Below are 27,315 nucleotides of genomic sequence, written 5' to 3'. Positions count from 1 at the left end.
ATCCCAGCACTCGGGAGGCAGAGGTAGGCGGATCTCCATGAGTTTGAGGCCAGTCTGGTCTATAAGAGCTAGTTCCAGGACAGGCACCAAAAACTCCAGAGAAACCCTGTCTTGAAAATAAAAAAAAAATTAAGCATAGAATTTATGATATAATTCAAAGTACTACTCCAAGATGTATATCTGAACAAACTGAAAACAGGCCTCAAAGGTCAGAATTCATTGCAACATTATTCACAATAACGCGAAGGCAGAAACAACCCAAGCGTCCATCAACAGATGATAGCCAAAAGTTAGTGCACAATTCAGCCATCAAAAGGAAATATTATGATATATGCCACAACATAGATGACCTTAAAAACATTATGCCAAGGGAAATGAGGCAGACACAGAAGAAAACCCTGTGTATTTCCACTCACTTGGAATATCAAGTGCAGGCAAATTCATAGAGCAGGAAGTAGAGCAGAGGTCATCAGGAGCTGAGGATGTGGAGTTATTGCTTAATGGTTACAAATCTCTGTATGGGGTGATGAAAAGGTTTTGGAAATAACACTCATGTTGTGTAACACTGTGAATATAATTTAGTGCCATTAAACTGTACACTTAAAATTATAACAGCAAATTCTGTGCGTATTTTACCACATTTTTTTAAAACGCTAGCTCAACAAAATTGAAAAAAAAAATCACTCAAAACTGCTTATTATTGCTAACTTTTATTTTGTATTCAAGGACACAGTCAACCAAGAAAGAAAGGCTCTTTTGCGTTGTCAAATAAATGTGTTTAAAAGCTAGCAAACATCAGAGCAGACTTCCATCTAGCCTGCCAGAGAGATGGGAAATCACGGAGTTATTTGCAGCTATACAAAGTTAGCACAGCACAAAGGAAACATATGTAAATATATTCAAATCCTTCATCTCCAATCCTTGACATTTTAAGGATTGGATCTTGAGAACATTGAAATTACTGTCAAATAAAACTCAGACCACATTAGCAATGGTTTTGAAAAGGGAGCAATTTAATCATTATAATACAGAGTATTTAAGAAGTTTTTAGATGTGTAAAAGAAAAACAGCTTAGTGCATTCAATTGTTACAGTCTTTACATCACTTCTTTTTAAAAAAGTTAACAGTAGTATGAAAAAAGCCACCCACAAAGCCAGCTGTCTGAGTGAAGAAATCAGCAAATTGCAGCATTTGGGAATTGCTAATAAAGCTATAGTTAAAAAATAAAAAGTTTATAAAAATGAAAGCAGCATGCATATTCAAGGCTTTTTCATAACAGTTTCATTAGCTGACACACATTTAACCAAGAGCTTAGTATTTATTATTAAATTAGAAAACAAACTGGCCAAACCTACCACATGTGATCATTCAAAAATATATTTTTTTGAAGTTCGATCTAATTGAACTGACTGTTCTGTGAGGAAAGCACATTTTGAAAGGTGGTCTTCTGATCACAGAAGAAAGGGGCCTTTTCCAACATGAATGGCAGCACCGTCTTAAATTACAAGTCAGTAGGAACCGAGTCCCCTGATACAGCAGGCACCGTGAACACCCCGATTCTTACAGGAAATTTTCAACTCATTAGGATCAGTTCAGAATTTTTTTTCGTTGTTCACTGAAATCGTTACACAAGGTAGAATGTCATGGAAAGATAATCTTGCAAAATCTGTTCTGCACCTGTCTGGCATTGCGGACCCGCACACCCGGAAGAACGCGCTGCATGTATTTGACCGTGGACTGTTCCACATGTTTGGAACAGTATTTGGAGTTTCTCCCCAATAAGCTCTTTTTCCCTTTGGGCTAGTATCTTCAGTCAGATGCTGACAGAAAGCAGTCACACAATACTGCCAGTGGAAAGAGTGGTTTATCTCAGGGTTTAGAGGAGGGTGCAGTCATGAAGGCCAGCAAGTCTTCCTATTCCAACATAATATTCCAGGCTATTTTTACACTGCAAACTGGGCAAAGCCCATGTACAACTTTTAATTTTGGTGTAGGACCTGATAAATAAGACACATAAGTAAACTAGGGTGTGGCTCCCCCTCCCATTTCTAAGAACTTTTACTCTGAAAATGTTTGGTCACTCAAAGCTGTGAGCTTAATCACGTGTCCAAGAAAACAGGCAACGCTGCCTACCTTCCACAGCTGTAAGCTGGACTACAAGTGAGGACAAGCTCTAGTGGTCATTAACCCCTTAGAAAGTCAAATATTCACAAAGTCTCCATCCTAGCAGAATAAAAACGGACTGTATTAAAATCTCACTTTTTACAAGTTGTTTTTAATTAGCGCTCTATTTACATTGCAGACCTTCCCCCGACTGCAGCAGTTTGACTTTGGCACGACATCAAGTTCCATTTCTTTTGGACATTGGATCCTGTTTTGAGAGTATGTATGCCCAAAGTACGCATTTTCAGTGTCATCAAGGACTGGGCCATTCACAGTAACTCAGACATCTGGAGCTGAAGAGCTTATTCTCCTTCGGAACTGTAAGTAGCTATAAAAGAAAAAACAACAACAACAACAAAGACAAAACCCTGAAACTTTAAATACAGCCATATTTTAATTTTTGCTTTTAGAATAAAAAATAGGCAGTTAGTCACAAATACATTCCGCATCCTCTTTAACAGTGAAGTCACTTATCACACTCAACCTCACACTGCAGGTGTGTGTAAACCATGTGTATGTTCTTAATGTACCACATTTGCTTTTACACATACGCCTTTGTGTGATCATTTACAAAATTATTAGTAAGAAAATACTTTGTTAGTATTTGTAACATGAAATCCAAAGATCTATAATATTTGTTTGTACACAAGACTAGCATGTGAAAAAGATATATGTATATGCATATACATATATATATTTCATGTTCTGCAGTATTTTTTTATCATATTCCTTTGTGTATTTATCAAAGTTCATAATGAGCAATGAGTTCTGGGTTGTAAAAGGGGAATTATTTTTGTACCTGTCTTTTGTGGCTTTGCCTAGTTGCAATGACTATTTGGGGAAGGTTCAGGTAAGCATTTTTGTAAGTTGAACCACATTTAAATGAAACTTTTAAGAGGAAACCTATGCTGAATACGTTGGCAAGTGTTTTTTTTTAAATGAATTATAACATGCTGATTAATGTGTCTTATAATCTTATATTTCCAAGTATTTCTTAAATTGTGTATATGGGATGTATGCTGTGCACATGTTCATGTGAGGGGTGCACATGCCCCATGCACATGTGCCAGCTGTTGGTAGGTGTCACCCCCGGCGTTCCTCGGCTGCTTTTCACCTTAGTTTCAGAGACAGGCTCTCTCAGTAAAGCCAGCAGAGCTCTGATTCAGCTACCCTGGCTGACCAGTGAACTCCAGGGACCCACCTTTTTCCACCCTCTCTCCTAAGTGCTGGGGTTACAAGGGCCAGCTACTGCACCCATAGTTGGGTACTGGGAGTCTGAACTCAGGAAAACCCTTTACCACTGATCCACTTTCCCAGCCCTGATATATATAACAATATATATATATATATGTATATATATGGATACATATACTACATACAATATAAACTTTTGAAAAAAAAGTTTCACGTGAGCTTTATGACCATAATTAGTATCCCTAATCATGTTACTGTATAATTGAAGGTCAGATCCAAGTAAACTGTATGGAAAAGCTCCACCTACTTTTAGACAATTACAACTCCCCAGAAAATGACTGCAAAGGCTGCAACAACAATTCACTGCAGCAACAAATTTGCTGATTTAATCTTGGCTGAGTACACATTCTTGTGTTTAGCAATATAAAAAAAAAGCCTGTTAAAAATATTTTATGCATCTGGGTCAGAACAAAGCCTGTCAAGAAGTCTTCTGACATGAGGAAGTGGAGGACTGGGTTTCAGGGTAAAGCTACAAAACGCTTGAGCTTCTTATGACCTAAAATGATGACACAATGTTCTATGATCTGCAATGAGACTTAAGACTGCGATGTAAATAAGTGGAGTTCAGTTCTTCTGCCCTTCCGTCTTAAGAGTGTTAGTGAGACGAAAGCTAGAGAGAACTGTTAGCAATAGGACTAGTGTGTAGCCTTTATTAAGGCCTCTATAAATAATTACTAAAATAAACAAATCAGGAAGATGCCACTCGGGAATTAAGAAAATACTGCGTAGAATAAGAGAGCATGCAAGTAGGTTAGAGAGAAAATAAGAAACTATGCTCATATACAAAATTAAGTCTACATTTCCTTTCCTCCCTCAGTATTTGAGAATACTACAGTAATTTCTGACAAGACACTATTTGAGCTACAGAGAGACAAACACAAGCATTTCATGACAACTACATTGTTTTCAAAATAGTGTGCTTTTATTCTGGAATACTCCCAAAACAAAGAACAGAAAAAAATAAAATGATGTTCTTGAATTCCACAAGAATAAAGAATTGAAGTCCCTCACTGAGAATGCATGAACAATCCCCCAGTTCAAACCCCACTATGGGAAACTTAAATAGAAAGAATTGAAGTCCTAACTTCAGGTAACTGCTTGCAAATAATACAGTACATATTAAATTTAATCTTTAATCTATTAAGGAACATGGCAACACTTTTCCAATTTAAACCGTATTTGTTTGCACTTTTAAGAAGACTACAGAGATTTTATATTGCCTTGCTATGTAGCCCAGGTTAGCCTCAAACTTGAACTCCATTTCTTAATGTTAGGATTATGAAAATATGGAGCCACATCCAGCAGGAAATTTAATTTCTTTAAAACCAAACATAGTACTTATAAATATTTTGGGGGAGTGAGTTAATTTATATCAAATATCAAATCTGTTATCTGCCTTTTGATCTTTATGAAGAAGAACTTATATTGTGGCTGCTCAAAAACAGATGCCACTGAAGCACACATGAGTTTACACAGGACCTAGAACAGGCAGGCCTTTGTCTTTTAACAGAAAGATCTTAAACTCCAGCTGAAAGGCTGTTAAAGTTTTGGGCAGTGGAGAAAAAAAGCACCTACTTTTATTTAGGTATTCTAAAACCCATCTGTCCTTGTGCTTGTGGTCGCTCCCCTCAGTATACCTGTCCTCTTTAGTGTTTCTTAATTCTTCCCTTACACAGGCAAAAGTGGAGCATTAGTAGAAAGAAGGTTACAAGAAATATCTTTATTATCTTTAGTGTTTGTTTCCCATTTCCCTTCTTACTTCCTTTTAAAACAAACTAAAATGTTTTGTATGAAAAATAAATAATTAAAGAGACATTAAGACATTAAAATCTGTATAATACAATTACCAAGCTACATATCATAACAATACATGCCAGGACTAGTGGCACCTGATCCTCTCATTAGGAAAAAAAAAATTTAGGAAAAAAAAATTAGTAAAAGTGAAGATGATGGCTAGGGAGATGGCCCAGGTCACTAAAGCACTTTTATAAAGCATAAGAATCTGAGTTCAGACCCAAGAACCCTCATAGGAGTCATGCACAACAGTGCGCACCTGTATTCCTAGCTCAGATGAAGAGAGAGGTGGATTCTTAGAGCTCCCTGGCCACATAGTATTGCTAAATCAGTGAGCTCCAGGTTCAGAGAGGGATGCTGAAATATGTGGTGGAAAATAGAGGAAGACCCTGGCCTACACACACACACGCACACACACACACACACCTGCATGTACACACACATATGCACATATACCACACACACAAGTGAAGACGACTGAACCAATAAGGTGGATGTTAAAATATATGTATGTCTGATGATGAATACAAAGTCTAAACACTTACATTTCAGTCATCTGATTTAGAAAGCTTCCGCTTCACATGTCGTGGGGGTTCCCAAGTGTCACTATCATCTGTTTCTTCTTCATCTTCTTCCTGATCATCAATAACTTCATCTTCCTCCTCATTTTCCTCAAATAATTCTATACCTAATTCAGATCTTCTCTGTCTTTCTGCAAACCACTCTCTGACCTGCTCATAGCCCATGTGTGATCTGTTAACAAGTTCATCAAGATCTTGCTCATTAAGAAATTTGTGCTTCAGGTAATAATCCTTAAGTATTGCTGTTCCAGTTTTAAACTTTATGAGTGTTGGTACCCTGTCCCAGGTGTTCATTCTTTTGCCTCCTCTAGGCCTCCCACGTGGTCTGCCTCTGCCCCGTCCTTTGGGTCTGCCTCTCCCTCTTTTCCTATGGGAAGAAAGACCATTCAAACTACTTGAATTGGAGCTTTGATAGTAGTAGTACCATTTCAAGTTTCCATTCTTCCAAGCATAACGGGTGTCCCCAAACCAACTAACTATGTCTGTTCTGGCAAGCCCACTTTCCTCAGCCAACTTGTCATACTCTTCTGGTGATGGCCACTGTGTTCGGACAAATGCACTTTTAAGCATGTGCAGTTGCTCCGGTGTTTTCTTACATATCTTGCCTGTACCTCCCGACTTAGGTGCAACTACTTCGTCTGCAGGAGAGTTTTCTCCAGGCTCCTCTTTGGAACTGCCTACATTACTTTCTCCAGGCTCCTCTTTGGAACTCCCTACATTACTTTCATCTACTTCTTTTTTCTCAGCCTTTAAAGCTTTTGTTTTCTTCTTCTCTGTAAACCAAGCGTCAATTTCTCTTCTAGTAAGTTTGGTTTGCGCTCTTAACCTATTTAATTCTTCATCTGTAAGCACAGAACTGTTGAGAAAACTTGCTTGAAGGACACGAAGTTGCTCTGCAGTTTTCTCCTTAAACTTCTGGGGAGCAAAGTCAGGAAAGGGATTCCAGGATTGTTTCGGCTGTGTAGTAACTGCAGCTGGGGGTTCTGGGGTTTCATCACTGGAGTCTATAATGATAGTGGTAGAGGAGTCATTATTGAGATGTAAGCACTGATTACTCTTTGAATTTCTCTGGTTGTACCTTGTATCACTAAACCATTTTTTAATCTCGCCTTTAGTAAGGCCTGTTATTTTCATAAGCCTAATAATTTCTGAGTCGTGGGGAAACTGGTTTTTAAGATAGCTAACTTTCAGTTCTGCTAGTTGTTCTTTAGTCTTTTTGGCTCGAATACCAAATGAATCCGGGTTCACTAGTGCAGCTTCAGGTCTGACACTTGGCGATGCTGGAACTGCTGCTGTGGCTGCTTTTGTTTCTGTAGCAGGCTGAGCAGCAGGTACTTGACTCTTTTGTACATTTGTCTGATTTGGAACCCCTGCCACTGTCAGGGCGATGGGTGCTGTTACTGGCAAAGTGTTTGCTCCAGCTACTTGAGTAAGAACCAGACCTGGCTGACCAACTATTTGGCATGTCTGTAAAATAGACGGTAACCCATTGTTCCCTGTGGAAATGTGTGTAGGAATAACAGTTATGGTCTGAGGTACAGTATGTACTGTTCCATTGAATTGTTTCCTCCTTGCCTCCTCTACTTCCTCAGGAGTCCAACTAACACCATGTTTTAAACGTTGGGCTGAAAACCAGATCTTGATCTGTTCCTCTGTATATTTTGCTTGAGCAGAAAGAACTGTAATTTCTGACATTGTAGGATAAGGGAATTTGTTGTAGGTATTGAGTAGAAGGGGATTGTTATCCAGTGCAGCATTGTAAGTAGGAATGCTATTAACAGGGATTAAGACTTTAGGAACCAAGTTCGAATTCTGCTGAGCAGACACTGCAGTGATCACCTGTGCTAATCCAGGAAGAACAGCAGAGGGTGTCACTACTGTGCTGGCAGGATTGGGATGCACTCTGCTGATGGTGGAAGTACTTGTATTGGATTCTGGAGCTGAAGAAGTCTCACTTTCTACATTTTCTTCCCGGCTTACTTTTACTCCATTCTCTTTCTCATCAGGAGTGTCCTCCGCGGAGTTATGATGGACTGTAATCCGTTTGTTTTCTACCTTATTTTTCATCATTTTCATGATGGGAGTTTTACTGATGGAGATTCCTGAAGAAGAAACATCTATGGATTCTCCATGCTCTGAATTCTCCTCTTTAACAAAACTACCATCAAAAGTCAGATCATTTATTGTTTGTTCAAAGATTGTCTGGTTATTACGCTTCACCATAGTCAGCTTAAAGTTTTCTTCTCCTGGGTGGTACTTCAGATTATGCTCAGAAAGTGCATCATACCTTTTGGTAAGAAAATTGCATTCAACACAAACATAGGATGAATTCAGGACAACATTAGGATGCTCTGAATCTACATGGAAAGTAAACATATTTAGATCTGGAGTTTGAAAAGTACAATATTTACATTCATAGCCCCCTTCCACTTTTTTATTTTGCTGATTGTCAGAATCCACAGACTCATGAACTTCTTCATCACTGGAGACACTCTCTGCTTTCGCATTCTCTATGGGGGTAAGGACAGGAGGACCTTCATCCAAATCTGATATCAACTCAAGGTCTGGATCCTGCTCACTGGCAAGGACCATGCAAGGTGTTGTTGATTTTCGTCTGCTTGACATTTTGATTTTAGGGGGTAAATATCAGTGGTGATTTAAAAGCACTGAGGCTTAAAACTGGAATCCTTCATTTGAAAACAGTGGCTTCTGGCTCTTCAAGTCCACTTTTGTGCTCCGCAAGTCTCATTAGTAGCATTTCCATGGTGCAATCAAGTAAAAAGCTTAGTTGGCAGATAAAACACTGCTGAGCTGTTGAAATGTGTGAAGCACAACTCCAACCACCTACATCGGAATAAATTTAAAATGAGTGACTACGATTTTAATAAAATTATGCTACTATATGTACTTAGGCTGTGGCATAAGCCAGTTATACAGAGCTACAATGTAAATCAGGGATCAGGAAAAAAGGGCTCTAAGAATCTAAACAGATGTCTGTCTCCAAGCCAACACACTGAAGACCATGGGATACTTAGGGGTCAAACCCAAGTGTGTTTATTTGACTCCTTCAGTCCGCTAGATGGTAGAAAACTAGAGAGGGAGCCTGCTAGGGAAGCACACCATCACCAGTGTAAAGTGCCACCACCAACAAGGAAGGAGCTGTACGGGCAGCTACAGTGGCATCTATACGAAATTCAAACCATCGGCTAGGTCTTCTTCCTACTCGCCTGTCTGGGCTCAGTGCTGACAGAAGAGAGCTGAAGTTCCTTAAGGCATATGCAGTTCCCTTCACTCTCTGGCCCCAACCTCACTTTTCTGCTTCATCTCTTGCCATCTTCTTCCTTTTTCCCATGTCATTGGGAAATGATGGTCATTCCAAGAACACCTGATGCACTTTCACGATTTTACTCAGGCTGTTCTCAATTCCAGGACACTTGTTTGTAAACTTGGCATAATGTCTTCCTGCATTGTAAATCACCTCTTCTATTTATTTCCTAGTCTAGTGCTAACTATATTGCACCAGACCCCTGCTACCATTTCTGTTCCACTCCCTGCCTATATTTGCATATCTGTCGTCTCCTTATTAGTGATACTGTGTCCTGTTCTTTTTTCTCCCCAGTAACAACTTTGTTATGATAAAGGTCTCCAAAACTCTACACAAAGCAAAAGACCTCAGTATCTTCAAACTAACACGTTCTCAGCTGAGCTGCTCTGGCTGGCCTCTCATATCATGTTTGATTGACAGTGCAAACAAGAAGTCAGTACTGAAGCAGGTCATCACAATAATTAACCTGAATCGGTAGGAATAGGAAAGTAGTTCCAGAGAACCTAACTGGGTGAGAGCATCTAGTATAGTCTATAACCGCTGCAACTCACAATACTGATGCTGTCCTCAACATATACACTCTTGAAAATCACTGAATTTTATGTTGAAATAGGTGGAGCTCATAGTACGTGAAGTATAGCTCAATAAACTTTTAAATGATTTGTTTTATTTTATCTTATTTTATTTTTGTTTTTCAAGACAGGGTTTCTCTGGCTGTCCCAGATCTTGCTCTGTAAATCAGGCTGGCGTTGAAGTCAGAGATTTGCCTGCCTCTCCCTCCAAAGTACTGGGATTAAAGGTGTGTGCCATCACTGCATGGCTATAAATCTTTAAATTAAAAAAATATTCTAATAAACTTGCAATCAAAATATTTAAAGTAAAATTTTGAGGCTAAGTCAAGGTTTATGTGTTTCTGAAGTCTAAACCAAATTCAAATAAATACAATTAGTGTTTATACTTATTTGCCACCAGAATTTCAAGTGATTTTTATATATTAGCATCATCCTGTCATAGCTGAAGGAAAAGAAGTCAACTTCAAAGACCTTATAAGAAGGTATGCTGATAGTAACTTTTGGGAAATGAAGCTGTATGCCCTGATTTAAGACTTTTACATCTGATCATTTAGATACGAACTACACGTTCATTGGACAGATACAAAGCAGCACACTAAAAATTTGTATAAAAGATCCCTAACAATGAGCATTAACTGAGTTATACATAGTATTAACAGTCCAAATTTCCACTCTTCAAAATTAAATCATGGGGGCTGGAGAGATGGCTCAGAGGTTAAGAGAACTGGCTGCTCTTCAAGAGGTACTGAGTTCAATTCCCAGCAACAACATGGTGGCTCACAACCATCCAAGATCTGGTGGCCTCTTCTAACATGGAGGCATACATGCAGGCAGAACACTGTATACATAATAAAAAAAATAAATAAATAAATGTAAAAAAATTAAATCATGGACTGGAGAGATGGCTCAGTGGTTAAGAGTACTGATTGTTCTTCCAGAGGACCCAAGTTCAATACCCAGCATCCACTTGTGGTTCAAGACCATCTGTAACTACAGTTCCAGAGAATCCAATGCCCTCTTCTGGCTTCTGTGGGCACTGCATGCATGTAGTGCACAGATATCCATGTAGGCAAAACAACAATATATATAAAATATAAATAAATCTGAAAAAAATGGAAAAAATTGCAAGAAATTGCAGGTATGGAGGTCATTATGTTAATAATGTAAAATAAGCTAGAGCAACTGCATATTTTCTCTCATATGTAGAACCAGGCTTTAAAGCGTTGTGAGTACATGTATGTATGTATGCACACATATATGAAAACAGATCATATACATATATAGGACTATGTAGGGATGTTGGTGTGTCATGGAACCATGAGCAGAAAGAAACAGTTCTTAAGGGAAAGGAAGAAAGAAGGGGTGGTGGGATATGTGTAGCAGGAAAGCATTAGGGAAGACTGTCTGTAGGTAGGAGACCAACAAGAGGGGATTATGGGGGAAGCACAGTGAGAGCTGGGTATGAATAAGAACAAACTAGCTGGGCGGTGGTGCCGCACGCCTTTAATCCCAGCACTCAGGAGGCAGAGGCAGGTGGATCTCTGTGAGTTTGAGACCAGCCTGGTCTACAAGAGCTAGTTCCAGGACAGGCTCCAAAACCACAGAGAAACCCTGTCTTAAAAAACAAAAAAAAAAAAACAAAAAAAAAAAAAAAGAACAAACTATAATAACATGTATGTATGAAAGTACCATTTTAAAACGTGTTTCCTATAATAAAACTCTTTATTTGTAAGAGATTATAAAGAAATCTCTGAAATTCAAACTATTTAGCTCTTATAAACTAGTATCTCCTAACCAAATAGGAATTATTGGTATTTCAAGCTGTCAATCACACAGCTATTTGACAGCTGTTTATCATTAAAAATGGAATTCTCATGGTGAATGACAGCAATGAGACTCTGGGTTCAGTCTCCAGGACCAGAAAAAAGAGAAGCAGCAGCAGTTGCCAAGTGGAAGAGCAATGTGTGAACATGAGGACACCGCAGAAGGGCAGGAAGTGAGCTACCTGTGACTCCATTCTCCTGTTGCAGAAAGAGGCTGGGATGAACTAACAGCTAGAAATCAAAGACAAAGAGGTTTATTTTCTGAAAGCAGTAGCTGTCAAAATTGAAGTTTTAAAGAAAGGAGCCCTTTCTTCAAACAAAATTACTGAGAAGCCAAAATGTAAGTCAAATTCTGTTTATTAATGTACACAACTAAAGATCATCATATAAAGTGAAATAATCAATCTCATAAAGACAAATATTCCCATGTTTTATATTATTTGTGGATGCTAAGTTTTAAACAGAAACATAAAATTTATTTAATTTATATAAGACATGGAATAGAAGCAAAACTAACTGGAAGAATGGATGGGAATAACAGGAGGTGGGGCTGAGAAAGAACAGGAGGGATGAACATGGTCAAAGCACTTGGTAAACAAATATGAAAATGTCTTTCGAAATATACTGCCATATACAATGAGTATATGTCAATAAATACATTTCAGTCGGGCAGTGGTGGCGCATGCCTTTAATCCCAGCACTCAGGAGGCAGAGGCAGGTGGATCTCTGTGAGTTTGAGGCCAGCCTGGTCTACAAGAGCTAGTTCCAGAACAGACTCCAAAGCTACAGAGAAACCCTGTCTTGAAAAAAAAAAACACACAAAAAAATACATTTTAAGGCGAGAAACAGAGTAGCTAGCCGATTGAAGGAGACAGAGGCTAAACTACTCCTGACGATAAATAGTCCAGGATTCCAGGATCCCACTTCTATCTCTGATGGGTTCTATGAGGTATTTGAAAATCTATGTCTTACAAACTTGAAACACTTTCAAAACAATGTATCAATTTCATCCAAATCATCTCTTTATGCCACTACTGTGCATGTTATCAGAAGCCAATCTAGAGTGAATTCAGTGTGACTTTCAGTTAGCTGAAGAAGGCAAACCAAAGGGAGGCTGACACTGGCCAAAACTTTGAGGCCAGCCTGAGCAATTCAGCAAAACTGATTAAAAATAAAGTGTCAACTAAACAAAGTGAGGGTGGGTAAGACTTGCTCTCAGTGGTAAGAGCACTCACCTAGCCCACAGGAGAAGGGAGAAGTAGAACCCAGGGAATCTAGGAGTAGAGCAAAGCAGTAGTCAGAAGAGCCTCAGAGGAGAGCCTGCAGGCCCCTTTACCTTTCTGACTCTTCAGAAAAAGATTCAACTTTTGGTGTTAACGTCTTATTTTTTTTAAAGGTTTATTTATTTTCATGTTTCATTGGTGTTTTGCCTGCAAATATGTCTGTGTGAGGGTGTCGAATTCAGCTGCCATGTGGGTACTGAGAATTGAACCTGGGTTCTCTGGAAGAGCATCCAGAGCTCTTAACCATTGAGCCATCTTTCCAGCTCTTAATTTCTTGTTTTTTTTAAATCTTATATAACACATAATAAGAATATGCTGGGAGGGGGAGGGAAATGGGAGGCAGTGGCGGGGAGAAGGCAGAATCTTTAATAAATAAATAAAAAAAAGAATATGCTATCAACTTTTTACTTTTACTTCTTTTTCTACCAGCCTACTAATTCAGATTGTTAAGTAAAAATTTAAGCAGATCTAAACAAATTTTACTTATCCTTACATTTAGGATACGTGCACTCGTAGACATCAGGAGACAATTTTCAGGAGTTGATGCTCTCCTCCCACTGTGTGGGATACAGGGACCCAATTCAGACCATCGGGCTTGGCAGCAAGCACTTTTACCCATGAGTCATCTTGCCAGTTCTAGATCTAAACAAATTTTATAAGCTTAAGTACTTTTATTAAAGTCATGAAAAATATGCTAGGTTATAATCTAGTAATCTATATCAAAGTTGTACTCTTGCCTCTGAAAATATTGACTTTAGAAACATAAATAATTTAGTTGGGCAGTGGTGGCGCACGCCTTTAATCCCAGCACTCAGGAGGCAGAGGCAGGTGGATCTCTGTGAGTTCAAGGCCAGCCTGGTCTACAGTACAAGTTTCAGGACAGGAGCCAAAGCTACAGAGAAACCCTGTCTTGACAAACAAACAAACAAAAATCTACAGAATGAGTTCCAGGGCAGCCAGGACTGTTACACAGAGAAACCCTGTCTCAAAGAAACAAACAAACAATAATTTAATTCAAGTTACTGAAAAGAAAGGTTAAAAGAGAAAGATCGTGAGTTGGCTTAGTCATTAAGACTACTTGCTGCTGCTCTTCCAGAGGACCCAAGTTTGGTTCCAAATACCCATGTTAGGTGGCTCACAACAATCAGTAACTTCAACTCTTCAGTTCAGACTAAGAAGGTTGTGTTTGGGAATATGTGTTTCTCTATACATGTATACTTAGAAGCATGTGAAAACTGAATGAAATTTATGCCCTGGTAATGCTGAAGCATGCATGGGAAGCCCGTATATAGTGGTTCTGTTGAATTTGTCCATATTGGGTTTCATAGTCTAAGTTGATGAGGAGAACTGACCAGGTTTCTTCCTCAAAGAGGGCACCAGATCTCATTACAGATGGTTGTGAACCAACATGAGGTTGCTGGGAATTGAACTCAGGACCTTTGGAAGATCAGGCAGTGCTCTTAGCTGCTGAGCCATCTCTCCATGTAGCAACAATTAAAAGAAAGACCATGAATTTGAAAGAAAGCAAAAAGGGGCATATGGGAGGTTTTGGAGAGCATTAAGCAAGGGGAGAAATGATGTAATTATATCATAAACTCAAAAATAAAAATGGGGGCAAGCCCACACCGTTCCCAGTTTACATCTGTCTCATTACTGTGGGTCAGATCTAAGCTATTGCTCTAGAATAATACATGCCTGCTTGCACCCACCCGCCCCCTGCCATGATGGTCATGGACTTTCACCCTCTGGAACTGAGTAACGATTTAGCTCAGCATGCTGGCACAAACTTATAAATTAAAAACTTGCTTTTAGTGTATCCGGTGTTTGTACAGTTTTCATACTAATGATGGCATGATGGTCCCTGGAAGGTCATGAGGGACCTCCAGACGAACATGTGCCTGACAAGAGTGTAGCAGGCTGTTCCATCTTGTCTTTTGTTGTTGTTGTTCATGCTCTGTGATTCAAGAGTATCTGTCATGGTTATTCTTAGTTGTCAACTTTACTACTTCTGGAATTAACTAAAATACAAAAATGGAAGGCAAAAAAACTTGCTTTTATAAGTTGCTTCGGTCATGGTGTTTTATCACAACAATACAAAAATAACTAAGACAGTTCTTAAGAAAATATGAGAATCCCCACTCCCCCCAAAGATTCAAGATTTGGTCAAATGGTTCAAATCTGCACCTGAATTTAACATAAAGATAGATCAAAAAACAAAATGGTGGAGTGTGGAGATAGCTAAGTATTTGTTAAACAAGAACAGAGTTCAATCTCCAATTCGCACAACATCAACAACTCAGCCAGATATGGACATGGTAGGGCACTTTTAATTCTAGCACTGGGGAGACAGAGACAGAACCCTGGAGCTCCCTATCTAACCTAGGGTAATTGGCAAGTTCCAGGCCAGTGAGCTCCTGCCTCAAATACCAAAGTGGACAGCGTCGAAGAAATGACACCTGAGGTTATCCTCTGTTTTCCACCTGGACACACACACACACACTCACAAACACACATGCTACAACAACAAAAAGAATCTTTAGGGCTCTTAATATAAAGTTATGATTTTGTAGGAAACAAAAATTTTAGAACAACTGATCAATTTCATGGAAGAAGAAAGTCAGACACAGATTAATAAATTTATAAAGCTGTGTATTTCTTCAAAAATTATTTAATAATATGTGGAATGTCAACCATGTGCCAGGTACTGTGTCATGCACTAGGGATGCAGAAGTGACCAAGACTGACTGCCTCTGTTCAGTCATTAGCAGTGCAGCAAGGAAAACTGACAGTCAAACATTACTTGGAGTAGGTTTTTTTTTAAGATTTATTTATATTTGTACACAGTGTTCTGTCTACACATATGCCTACAGGCCAGAAGACAACATCAGATCTCATTACAGATGGTTGTAAGCCACCATGTGGTTGCTGGGAATTGAACTCAGGTCCTCTGGAAGAGTGGTTAAGTGCTCTTAACCACTGAGCCATCTCTCCAACTTGAAATAGTTCTAACAACAAAAGAATTAGCAGGAACTATATAAAAGCACAGCACAGGAGCCTACCTCTAGGGAAATAGGAATAGCCTTTCTCAAAGGCAAACAGTAAGAGTTTTCTTCGCAGCTCATCTACAGTAAGAGTTTAAGTGATGCTATCTTTCACTCTCTCAAAAATTCTTTTAGATAAATAAGAGATAGTGTCTGCATATTATAATTTTTTCTTTTTGAAAGTAACTTAGCTGATAAGATACAAATTAAATAAAAAGTCAGGAATAAAAATCACTACTATAAAGCCAGGTGCATTCATGCAATCCCAGCCCTTGAGAATCAGGAGTTCAATGTCATCCTCTGCTACAGTTTGTAACATGTGACTTGTGGTGGTTTGAAAGAAAATGGCCCCCAAATTGAGTGGCACTATTAGGAAGTGTGGCCTTGTTGGAGTAGGTCTTGTTGGGAGAATGTATCACTGTGGAGGTGGGCTTTGAGGTCTCATATATGTTCAAGTCATGCCCAATGAGACTGTTCACATCCTGTTGTCTGCAAGATGTAGAACTCTCAGCCACCACTCCAACACCATGTCTGTCTGTATGCTACCATGTCCCACCATGATGGTAATGAACTGAATCTCTGAACTGTAAGACAGAACACTCATATACATAAAATACACGAATAAATAAGTTTTTAATATAATTTTTCTCATTTTACATAGCTATCCCCATTCCTACTCCTTCCCCCCCTCTAGAAGAGTAATAAATGCTCTTTTTTTGGTGGAGGGAATTTGGGACAGTCTCACTAAGTAGTCCTGGCTGAACTCTTTGTAGATCAGTTTGACCTTGAACTCACAGAGCTCTGCCTGCCTCTGCCTCCCAAGTGGTGGGATTAAAGACGCAGTAAGTGACCACTGAGCCACTCTCTAGTCCTCAGCTGTTATTTTAAGGAAAGTAATGTATATATATATATATATATGTATGTATGTATGTATGTATGTATGTATAGATAGATAGAGATAGAGAGAGAGAGAGATAGAGAGAGAGAGAGAGAGAGAGAGAGAGGCTGACTCTTTTTTTTAAGATTCTGTATACGTGTGCATGCACACACCCTCCCAGAGGCAAAAAGAAGGCATAAGATCCCCTGGAATCTGGAGGAGAGGCAGCTTTGTAAACATTAGCAAACACAGTATTGTGAACTCTTCAGTGAGTACATCTACACTGGGGCTTTGCCATCCCAGAATAATGAATACATACCTGCCATAGCTTCCTCGGAATTTTGTTCATTAAAGTGGAAGGTTATCCCTTCAAATGAGGTACTTGGCTCAGGCCATCATCACAGATAGTCCCAAAGTAGCTAGCAGTCTTCTCCTACAAAGAAAAATATACTATTACTTTATTTTTCTAGATATTACTTAGACTTATTAACTATTACAGTTTAGAACTAGGGGTTTTTTTTAGATGTTTTAATTCTGGAGGAAGACATTTCCTCATTAAAAATTAATATATACACATATATGCATATGCATATATAAAAATGCTGAAATCAATATTGATACGAAACACAAATTTTTAAAGGTGCTTAAAAATATATTTATACAGAACTCAGTAACTATTATATTATTTTTAATAAAATTCCAAAATTCTATTGTGACAAGATTAGTGACAGAAGCAGCGTGAAAGAAAAAGGACTTAGTTTGGCTCAGTGTTACAGTAGTGAAGGAATGTTAGCATCCATGGCTACAGGCACATGAAGAGACTTGCTCACAAATCCATGAACCCAGAAAAGTATAGGAAGGCTGGCTCAGCTACATAAAAGCCAGAGACCCACTTCCTCCAGTGGCCCTACCTACTAAAGGTTCCACAACCTCTCAGAATAGCACTACCCAAGTGTTCAAATCCATGAGCCTCATAGGACATTTTTAAGTTATAAGAGTTTTTAATTAGAAAGTTGCCACAAAATAGCATTTCAGGTGTTGTCAAATATTAGTACTGTAAAATCAAAAAAATCAGAATTAGCCAGGCAGCGGTGGCGCACATCTTCAATCCTAGCACTTGGGAGGCAGAGACAGGTCAGCCTGGTCTACAAAGCGAGTTCCAGGACAGCCAACACTATAACACAAAGAAACCCTGTCTCAAAAAACCAAAACAAACAAATAAAAACTTGAATTGTCCCTCATGGTAGCGCATGGCTTAAACCCCAGCACTTGGGAAGCAGAGGCAGTCGGATCTCTATGAGTCCAAGGGCAGCTGAGTCTACATAGCGATTTCTAGGCTATCCAAAGTTACTTAGTGAGAGACCTTATCACATACAAAGAAATATTTTAATTTATCATTCTCTGAAAATTCAAACTAATCTCTAAAAATGTCTGGTCTATTTCCAAGAGTACCTAATCCACTTGGAAACTTTTAATAAAAACTACAACTGCTTCTTTTATTAGAATAACAGACGTACTTTTGAGGGTGGAAATATTTTTTGCTGTTTTTAAAGCACAGTTACTCTAAAACACAGAAAAACAGAAAATCATTTTTTATTTTCTCAAATACCTTCTTATTCCTGCTAATGTTATATATACAAGCTTATAAAGAGTCTTCTTAAGAAATAATAGCTGGGCGGTGGTGGTGCGAGCTTTTAATCCCAGCACTCAGGAGGCAGAGGCAGGTGGATCTCTGTGAGTTCAAGGTCAACCTGGTCTACAGAGCAAGTTTCAGGACAGAGCTAAAGCTACAGAAAAGCCCTGTCTCAACAAACAAACAAACAAAAATCTACAGAGTTCCAGGGCAGCCAGGGCTGTTATACAGAAAAGCCCTGTCTTGAAAAACCAAAACAATAATAATGGTAATAATAATAATGTAAATATATTAAAACATCCACTTGTTTGCTTGTTTTGTTTTTATTTTTTCAGACAGGGTTTCTCTGGGTAACAGTTCTGGCTGTTCTGGGACTCACTCTGTAGACCAGGCTGGCCTTGAACTCACTAAGATCCACCTGCCTCTGCCTCCCAAGTGATGGGATTAATGGTGTGCACCACCACAGCCCACAGAACACCTACTTGTAAAACTCATAAATTGAGTAAAAGCTTAGGCCAAATAACGTCACTACTTTCATGAAACATAAAAAAGCATTTTCCTGGCAGACCTAGTGAAGCATTGTATTCTCTCTGTAGTTTAGGTCCCTACAATTTTGTTTTTTAATATTCCCATATTCAGCCACTCCCTAACATCCATCTACAGGACAGGGACTAGAAAATAAAAAATAGCTGCCAAAGAGGGAGGTCATCTTCAAAAGTGAATTATTAATACTGTAGGAAATTGGTAACCAAGTGAAGTTCATTCTTAAATCGCACCAAAAGGACAAGACGTTTTACTGAACAAGAGTCTCTTGAGCTGAGCTGCCAAGAGACATGAGGGCACAGAGCAACAGAGGCACAACACATGAGCGCTTTGATTCTTCTGAATGAAAACCACATTTGTCTGATGCCATTTCAGTTCCCAGACAGAGATTCCTTGAGGACATTTCTCTCTAATTCAGAGTATGTTTTTAAATTTAGAGTGAGTGTGTTTCAGAAAATAAAGAGCTCAACCACGTATATTATATAATAAAAAAGAATACGCTGTTCTGGCAGTAGACATAAAGACCTAAGAGCCTGGGCTCTGGAACAAGCGGGATGCAAGTCCCAACACTGCCGCTCACTACCTGCTCGGTTTTAGACAAGAGGCTCTGCCTCAGCCTCCTCATCCATTGGGTGGAGCAAATGATAGTGCTTTTCAAACCAGGCTGCTGTGAGGATTGGAGAAGCAATAGGATTAGTTTTTAGACCATTTTCTGGTACTGGTAAGACCACAATGAAGTTTGTTCGGATTTTATTGAGGTATTACTGACAAGTTATATGACAAAGCCTTTGTTTAAAATTGGATCAGTGCCATTAAATTATAAATTATTTTTAAAATCTAGGTAATGGTCACCCAGTATGTTGTATTCCCTATTTATATTGCTGATATATTAATACAAGTTTGTTTTAACAGTAGACAAACAATATGCAATATGTCATAACTCAACTCCCTATACAAGTTCATAAATATTACAGTAATGAGGAGAAATTGTATGTACTAACCTTTACACTCCCACATACAATCCAAGCCCAGTGAAGTGGTCTGGGTTTTTTGGGGTGGGGGTGGAGCAGCAGAGTTGTGGTGTAGCCCTGGCTGTCTTGGAACTCTGTAGACCAGGCTGGTCCGAAACTCACAAAGATCCGCCTGCCTCTGCCTCCTGAGTGCTGGATTAAGAGTGTGCTCCACCACCACCTGGTCAGTCTAACAACCTTCTTTTTCACAAAAATTGGGCTATGGAAGGGTTTAGGGACAGCAGGAAAGTATAATTATGAATGAATATCTACAAACAAGCAAAGCTTCCTAATCCCATAACAATCGAAAAGGAGAAAGAAATACATATTTAGGAAGAGGAAAAGGGGGAGTTAAATCATGTAGTAAATATTAAATCACTCAAAACTAATGATAGCTATTATTTACTACTTAGCTTATTTGGGAGGATGGCATTGCCATGGTGCAGAGGACAACTTCTGCGAGTCTGCTCCCCTTCTACCATGTAGGATCTGGGGATAAAATGTGGTTGGCTTTACACCAACTGAGCCATCTTATTGCCCTTATTTTAAATAATAAATATATATCTATAGGTACTGTTTAATGCTGTATTTTAAAAAATAAGCCCTGATATGAATTTTTAAAATTCTAAGTCTAAAAACTGAAAATTAAAACACTATAAAATCATCTGGTCAGGGATGCAGTTACTAGAGCACTCAGCATGCACAAAGCCTTGATTCAATCCCCAGCACAGCATAAACTGAGCCTCACAGAACACAACTGTAACCCTAGAATTTTTAGAAAGGGGAACCTGGAGGATAAGTTCAATGTCCTCCTTGGCTACATATGGAGCTTGAGGCCAGGCTGTGCTATATGACATCCTCAAAAAAAAAAAAAAAAAAAAAAAAGAAAGAGGGAGAGAGAGAGAAAGAAAAAAAGGTATTCAAACTTTAGCCATATATCTTTAATTCCAACACTCAGGAGGCACGACTAGAAGGCCCAGGCCAGCCTGAGCTACATAGCAAGGCTATGTCTTAAAAACACACAGAAACAAACCAGGCGGGGATGGCATACATCTTTAATCATAGTACTCGGGAGGCACAGGCAGGTGGATCTCTGAGTTCAAGACCAGCCTAGTCTACAAGAGCTAGTTTCAGGACAGCTAGGACTGTTACACAGAGAAACCCCATTTCGAAAAACAAAAACAAAACAAAACAAACAAAAAACACACACAGAGAAATAAACATTTATTCAGCTGACTTCCTTGAGCAAACTTCATTCTGAAATAGCCCATATATATTTGTTTCCTAAAATTTATCGTTGTACAATTTATCCTTAGGCCAAAGGTACATATCAATTAAATAGCTTTGTGTGTGTATGCGTGTGTCTTCATGACTCTTAAATATATTAAGGAATACTGATGATATGGAGCTTAAGTGATGGCTTGATTGTTGGGAGACCTGGCTGTTCTTCCTGAGGACCTGGGTTCAGTTCCCAGCACCCACATGGCAGCTCACAACTGTCTGTAACTCCAGTGCCAGGATATCTGACACCTTCACACCAATGTACATAAAAAAATTAAATAATTACTTTTTAAAAAGAATATTGATTATATAAAATGTCAAGATTAACTACCTTCTAAGAACAAAACCTGAGCCAGTAGTGGTAGTACACATCTGGAATCCCAGCATTTATTGAGGAAAGTTGGAAACAAGTTTGGGTAACATAGTAATTTTTAAAAATTTTATTTATTTTTAAAATGATATGCATTGGTGTTTTGCCATGAGTATTGGGTCCCCTGAAACTTGAGTTACAGGCAGTTGTGAGCTGCCATGTGGGTGCTGGGAACTGAACCTGGGTCCTCTAGAAGAGCAATCAGTGCTCTTAACTGCTGAGCCATCTCTCCAGCCCCTACATTGTAATTTTAAAGTTCTCCTGAGTCCTGAGTTAATGCAATGAGACCGCTCAAAAAGTAAAAAACTAAAACAAATAAATAAAATTTAATGAACAAAACCTGGTAAGTACATAAACTTTTTGTATATTTATATAAAAATCTTATAAAATATAGATTTCCAAAATGTAAACTTAAATGTACATTTTGATTCATATCTTATGTCACCAACTTTATTCAGGCAAATCTGGTTTTTATGAGTAGGATATATCAGAGCAACAAGGATACAAAGATATTACAGTGATATTACAAAAACACTAGTTGTTACTCAAGAGCCAGTATCAAAGCTCTAAAAGTAAATATAATTTAAATTACTTTTAAGATTGCACAGGATAAATTTAAAGAACTTTATTTTTGGAAAAATTAAAAGTAACTATGCTTCGATAATGTAAACAGTTATAGTGGTTGTTTTATGTATAATAGGACTGGGAAGATGGCTGTGTCGGTAAAGTGCTTCCTGCACAAGTATGAGCATCTGCCCTCCATCCCCAGCACCTCTATAAAAAGCCAAGCACTATAAGGAACACCATAGTCCCAGTGCTGGAGGGCAACAAGGGATCCCTGTGGTTGGTTGGTCAGTCAGCCTAGCCAATTCAGCAAGCTCCAGGTTCAATGAAATACTGTATCTCAAAAAATAAGGTGTCTGAGAAAGACATCCAATGTTGAGCTGTGGCTTTTACATGCACCTACATACAAATGCACGCACACACACAAATATGGGTAATCCTGGCTATTATCCTAAACAATCCAACAATCCAAGCATTCTCCTGAATAATTGCATTAACTACAATGCTTACTTAAAACTAGCTTAGTACTGAACTTTCAACATGTTTAAGATTCAAAGAAGCAGGGTCTTAGGAACCCAAAATAAAAATAAAATAAAAAAACTATTTCCTCAAATGCATTTGTGATCAATTTAATTATTTTAATAGGATTTTTATTTAAGTATTAAACCATAACCATAAGTAAATCTCAACTATAACATCTTCCGTTCAATGTAAAAAAATACAATGTGGAGACTAAGCACATTTTTTTACTAAGAAGCAGAGTTAAAAAAAAAAAAAACAAATGTTTGGGCTGGAGCAAGGGCTCAGCAGTTAGGAGCACTGACTTCTTTTCCAAAGGAACCCCAAGACCCACATGGTGGGTCACATCTGTTTGAAACTCCAGTTCCAAGGGATCCATCGCCCTCTTCTGGCCTCTGAGGGCACTGCACACCATTGTGCACACACATGTAGGCAAAACACCCAAACACAAACAAAACGGTAATTTTTTTTTTAAAAAAAGAGTGCACAACAATAAAAAATAAAATATTTCATTACATCATTTTTCCATCTGAATATTAATTAAACAAAACAGAAAAACTCTGAAACAAGCCTCCGCATCTACACTATTAACTACGTTAGCGAAAAGCAAAGTGCTGCTCCTTCCAAGCAAAAGCAAGAACCATGAAAGGCGAAACCACTGTGACATGTTTCATGTCCTACCCTCCCACCCAGCGAAAAGCAAGCTCAGCTGTGAGTGAGACAAAACTACTGATGAGCATCTTCCATGCAGACACATTTATGTTTTCAGCCTTAGCATATTTTCAAACCATCTGGCATCTATGCCTCTCTGGTTTGCCAGACTAATCTGTTCAGAACTGAGTAGAACACTAGAGCTGTATGCACTGCGGGAAAACCAGGGAAGAGCACACAGTTAGAGCAATGTTCCGGATGCTGGGCCAGAAGCTCGACCTGTATCTTTAAAACATTTCCACTGAAAACATTAAGTTCTTTTGAGAATACAAGAACAGCTCAGGACATCTGTATGATCATAACTGTCATCAGTTATCCAAGTCACTAGGGTTGATTTTTATCATTTTAATCTAAGCAGCCAAACGAAACATGTCAAGAGGTAATCCTTATATATATTTTATATATAAAATCTAAGGGCCAGTGAGGTGGCTCCGTAGGTAAAAGCACTTGCCATCAAGCCTGACAACCTGAGTCTGGTCCTCAGAACCTACACGGTGGGTGGAGAGGCAATTCCTGAAAGTTGTCCTCTGACCTCCACATGCATACAGTAGGATGGGCATGCAACTGAAGCACATAGATGCAGACGATGATAAATATAAATTATTAGTATCTAACTTAGCTGAAATGGTGGTACACACTTGCAATCCCAGCATTGAGGAGGCAGAGGCAAGAGGACTGCCATGATTTCAAGGCCAGTCTAGGCTATGTTTTGAAATGTAGTGCAAAATTGAAGATAATACATTTTACCTTGCCTAAAATTGGTCTGCAAACCCTTAAAAATGCTTGGAGGAAGGGGAGAGAAACCAAGAGAAAAAATGTTCACGGATGTCCTTTTCCTTATATGCCCTGTTACCAAACTACTGTAGTTGGCAGCAATCACCCTAACCCTTCACTAAATCTGGAATCAGAATCGCTTCTTTAGAACTTGAAATCTACGTGCCAAAAGCCCTGTTAGAACAAACTTTTAGCAGTCCCCATTACCAGTTTAAAATAATGACTATTTCAGGGCAATTTTATAAAGAAACAGATAATTACTACCGCACACAAATTAAAGCTTTAGGGCAAAGACTGAGATACACTGACAAGCACCACAAACAAAAAAGTGTACGTATACGTATATCACCCCGCAACACGTACCCATTCTTCCTGGGGGAGGACGGGCTCTTATGGATTTTCATTGGCTATCACATTGACCTCTGGGAGAATTGCTTCTTCGAGTTACATGGAATCCCACCCTAATCACGTCACAAATTCTCAATCAGCCTTTCTTATAATTTCCTCCTAAATAGTATCCCTTTCCCGGTTTTGTTTGTTTTTGTCTTTTAAAGAAGGTCTGGGAAAAGTGCTGTGGTAGTCTACTCCAGCCCCGCTTCTTCCCTATGTCGAGTTTCCCAATTGCTTTTCCCAGAGGTTTGATCCCTAAACTAAGAACAGCAAACAGAATCTTTTCCTTGTGCTTTGCTCGTTCCTTCCTGGTACCCCTGGAGTACCGAAACAAAGAATTGCAAGCCCCTTCACTTGGAACTTGGGTGTGAATACACCGGGAAGAGCTTCTGTCAGGGCTTGGCTTCCCACCATCAGATCCCAATTCTTTTTATTTTCTCTTCCTAGCCATTCATCTCCCTCAAGGAATCAGCAGATCGAACTCCCTTAAGTCCCACAGCTTGGAGATTCCTCTGGGCCATCACCCCCCCAACCCCGGTTCATGCACTCCCCATACCTCTACAGAAAGAGACAGTGTGTTTCCGCCCTCTTTAATCAACTTCTCCCCTAAAATCCCGGTCTTCCTCAAAATCGCGCTATACTTCTTAGGGATGCAACTCTGAGTCTCCCCGGCTGAGGTTTCCCGAGGCTCCGACCCCAAAGCCAGCGCACTCCCGTCCAGCAGGAGACCCTCTGCTGACTCTTCCGAGGGGCTGCGCCGCGTCCACGACGAGGAGGTCCCGCGCCTCCGGAGGCCGAACCCGAGTTAGGGTCGCTGTCCCAGAGGCGTCCTCCCCCAGGGAGACCGGATCCCCAGCCCCTCAGCACCCCCAAGTTACTCACTGCTCTCCCAAACCCCCCCGCCCCGAGCTCCGTCCTCGCTCTGACACCCCCCGAGAGCTCCCGGGAGCTGCGAAGCTGTCGGCCGCGGGCGCCTCCCCGCTGTGGGGCAGGCCCGGTCCACCGGGTCCGCTGCCGCGCGCCCCAACACTGGGGGCTGGGTCTTGGGGCGGGGGTGGGGGGATCTCTGCCCCGGGGCTGCCCGTCCCGTGCCAGCGCCAGCGCCCGCGCCTCTCGGCTTCCCCAGCCGCCACGAGCTCCGGCTCGGCTTCCACCCGCGGCCCCGCGCCCGCGGCCCCAGTACCCAGCCGGCTCGCGCAGCTACCTGCAGGGGCCGCCGCGCCTCAGCGCCTCGCCGCCGCCATCTTGCATTTCAGAGCGACTGCACTTTTCAGGGAGTCAACTCTGACCCGTGAACCCTAACCCCGGAACCACTCGGAGGGCCCTCGCGCGGGGGGGACCCCCACGGAGCTCTGCGGCCCGGCAGGAGCGAGACGCTCTCGAGCCAGGGTGCGAGGGATACTCTCGTCCCTGAGTCTCCCGGGGCCGCAAGGAGGAGCCAGCCGAGGCGGGGCGAGCCGGCGCCCCACTCGAGAACTCAGCTGCTCCTCTGGGATGCGACCCAGGCCGCTCCCCCCTCCCCGAGAGCCCGGCGCTGCGGGAGGTGTGCGCCGCCCCTCCCTCTGTCAGGGAGAGCCACGCCCCCTGTCAGGAGGGACCACGCCTCTGTCCGTAGAAGCCCCGCCCATCAGGGAAGAAGCCCCGCCTTCTGGTCCCGCCCCTCGCAGGCAATTGCTCCGCCCGCAGTCGTCAGGAGCTGGCTCCCGCCTCCCGCGACCTCTTGTCACTTTCTTCTGTTGAAACTGCCCTGGCCTTCAGGAAACCCTAAGGCCCCACCCCCTTGTCGCCACGCCCACTATAGCTCTCTCCGCCCCCCTCTGCATTCCAGCCGCGCCCCCTCCCGCTGTCAACAGTCCCGCGCTCCTGTCAGCTGCGGCTCCGCCTCTTCTCGCCGGAGTCCAGCAGGAGCCGCAGCTCCAGCTTCGGACGGGAAAAGTTGAGTGTGGCCCGGCTTGGAGCCTCCCGCCTCTGCCTCCTGCCGCAGTCCCACGTCCTCCTGCTTCGAGCCGTTCGCTCACTGCTGCCGAGCTCTCGGTGGGCACCAGCCTTACAGCGTGGCCAGCTGAGGATCTCATCATCTTCCCCATCTTCTCTTCGTTGTTAAAATGAATATACAAACGCAGGCAAAAAGAAACCACGCACTCAGAGTGTATTCACGGCCCGGACATAAGAGAACTCTTTGGCGCCTGGATGTTTAGTCCCCACCCGCATCCCAATCATGGACCCCTTCAGGACTCCACCAAGTCACACCAATCCCAAGATCTGCAATCTGCAGTTGCTTGAAGGGAAGGCCTGGCTGCTGAAATCGACATGCACAGTATTGAGTGCTTCCTAACATTCTAAAACTTGCTACACCGAGGCTTAATGATCTCACCAGCTGAGGTACTCAAGCCTGTCCTACTCTAAAACAATTTAACGGCACTTTAGCTTCTTAGAACTAAATTCAGAATGTAAACTACTTATAGAAATGACTTAAGAAATCAATGTAATTTTTAATAAGAACAAAAATAGGAAGTAGTTTATATATACTCCACAATGTGTTTAAATGCTCTTATCCATAAGAAAAATACAAGACAAAAAGTCACACACACACAGTTTGTGCTCACCCAAAGACAGTTCCAGGTCCACTGAGAATCCCAGCTTAGAATTTAACTCTGAGCGAAGAAATATTTCAAACACAGAAATTCATTCTTTTGTTCACACATTCAACCACTGCCTTTTTGAGCACCACGTGTGCCTGACACTATAGGAGACGTGAAGCTGAGTTAAGCCATCCAATTGTCCTCTGGTACCTAAAAGAGGCTGTT

The 27,315-nt window shown here is 40.6% G+C and overlaps 1 protein-coding gene and 1 non-coding gene across 3 annotated transcripts; both read right to left on the bottom strand.

Annotated features, from left to right (window-relative positions):
• Positions 1 to 989: 989 nt before the first annotated feature.
• On the bottom strand, positions 990 to 26,044 carry Zhx1 (zinc fingers and homeoboxes 1). Of its 2 annotated transcripts, XM_050145030.1 has the most exons (5): positions 25,713 to 26,044; positions 17,033 to 17,146; positions 13,289 to 13,437; positions 5,757 to 8,636; positions 990 to 2,491 (listed from the first exon to the last, which is right to left on the bottom strand). In XM_050145030.1, exon 4 carries the CDS (start codon positions 8,415 to 8,417, stop codon positions 5,760 to 5,762), a length of 2,658 nt encoding a protein of 885 aa, XP_050000987.1. In that variant the 5' UTR covers positions 8,418 to 8,636; positions 13,289 to 13,437; positions 17,033 to 17,146; positions 25,713 to 26,044; the 3' UTR covers positions 990 to 2,491; positions 5,757 to 5,759. The 2 variants fall into 2 exon arrangements, with proteins under 2 accessions (XP_050000987.1, XP_050000986.1); XM_050145029.1 differs by lacking the exon at positions 13,289 to 13,437.
• Positions 2,886 to 3,012, bottom strand: LOC126503612 (small nucleolar RNA SNORA40). Its single transcript, XR_007592345.1, has one exon. It is a non-coding gene; the product is annotated as a small nucleolar RNA SNORA40 (small nucleolar RNA).
• Positions 26,045 to 27,315: the final 1,271 nt, after the last annotated feature.

The sequence above is a fragment of the Alexandromys fortis genome, unplaced genomic scaffold (genome assembly GCF_014885135.2).
Source record: "Alexandromys fortis isolate MF-2015 unplaced genomic scaffold, M_Fortis_MF-2015_v1.1 scaffold_2_1_26212458, whole genome shotgun sequence".
NCBI lineage: Eukaryota > Metazoa > Chordata > Mammalia > Rodentia > Cricetidae > Alexandromys > Alexandromys fortis.
The sequence above is the reverse complement of the archived record's forward strand: the minus strand, read 5'-3'. Positions and strand labels throughout refer to the sequence as shown.

Excerpts from the sequence above, each read along its gene's own strand:
- Zhx1 (XM_050145030.1), bottom strand. The coding sequence starts at position 8,417 with ATGTCAAGCAGACGAAAATCAACAACACCTTGCATGGTCCTTGCCAGT.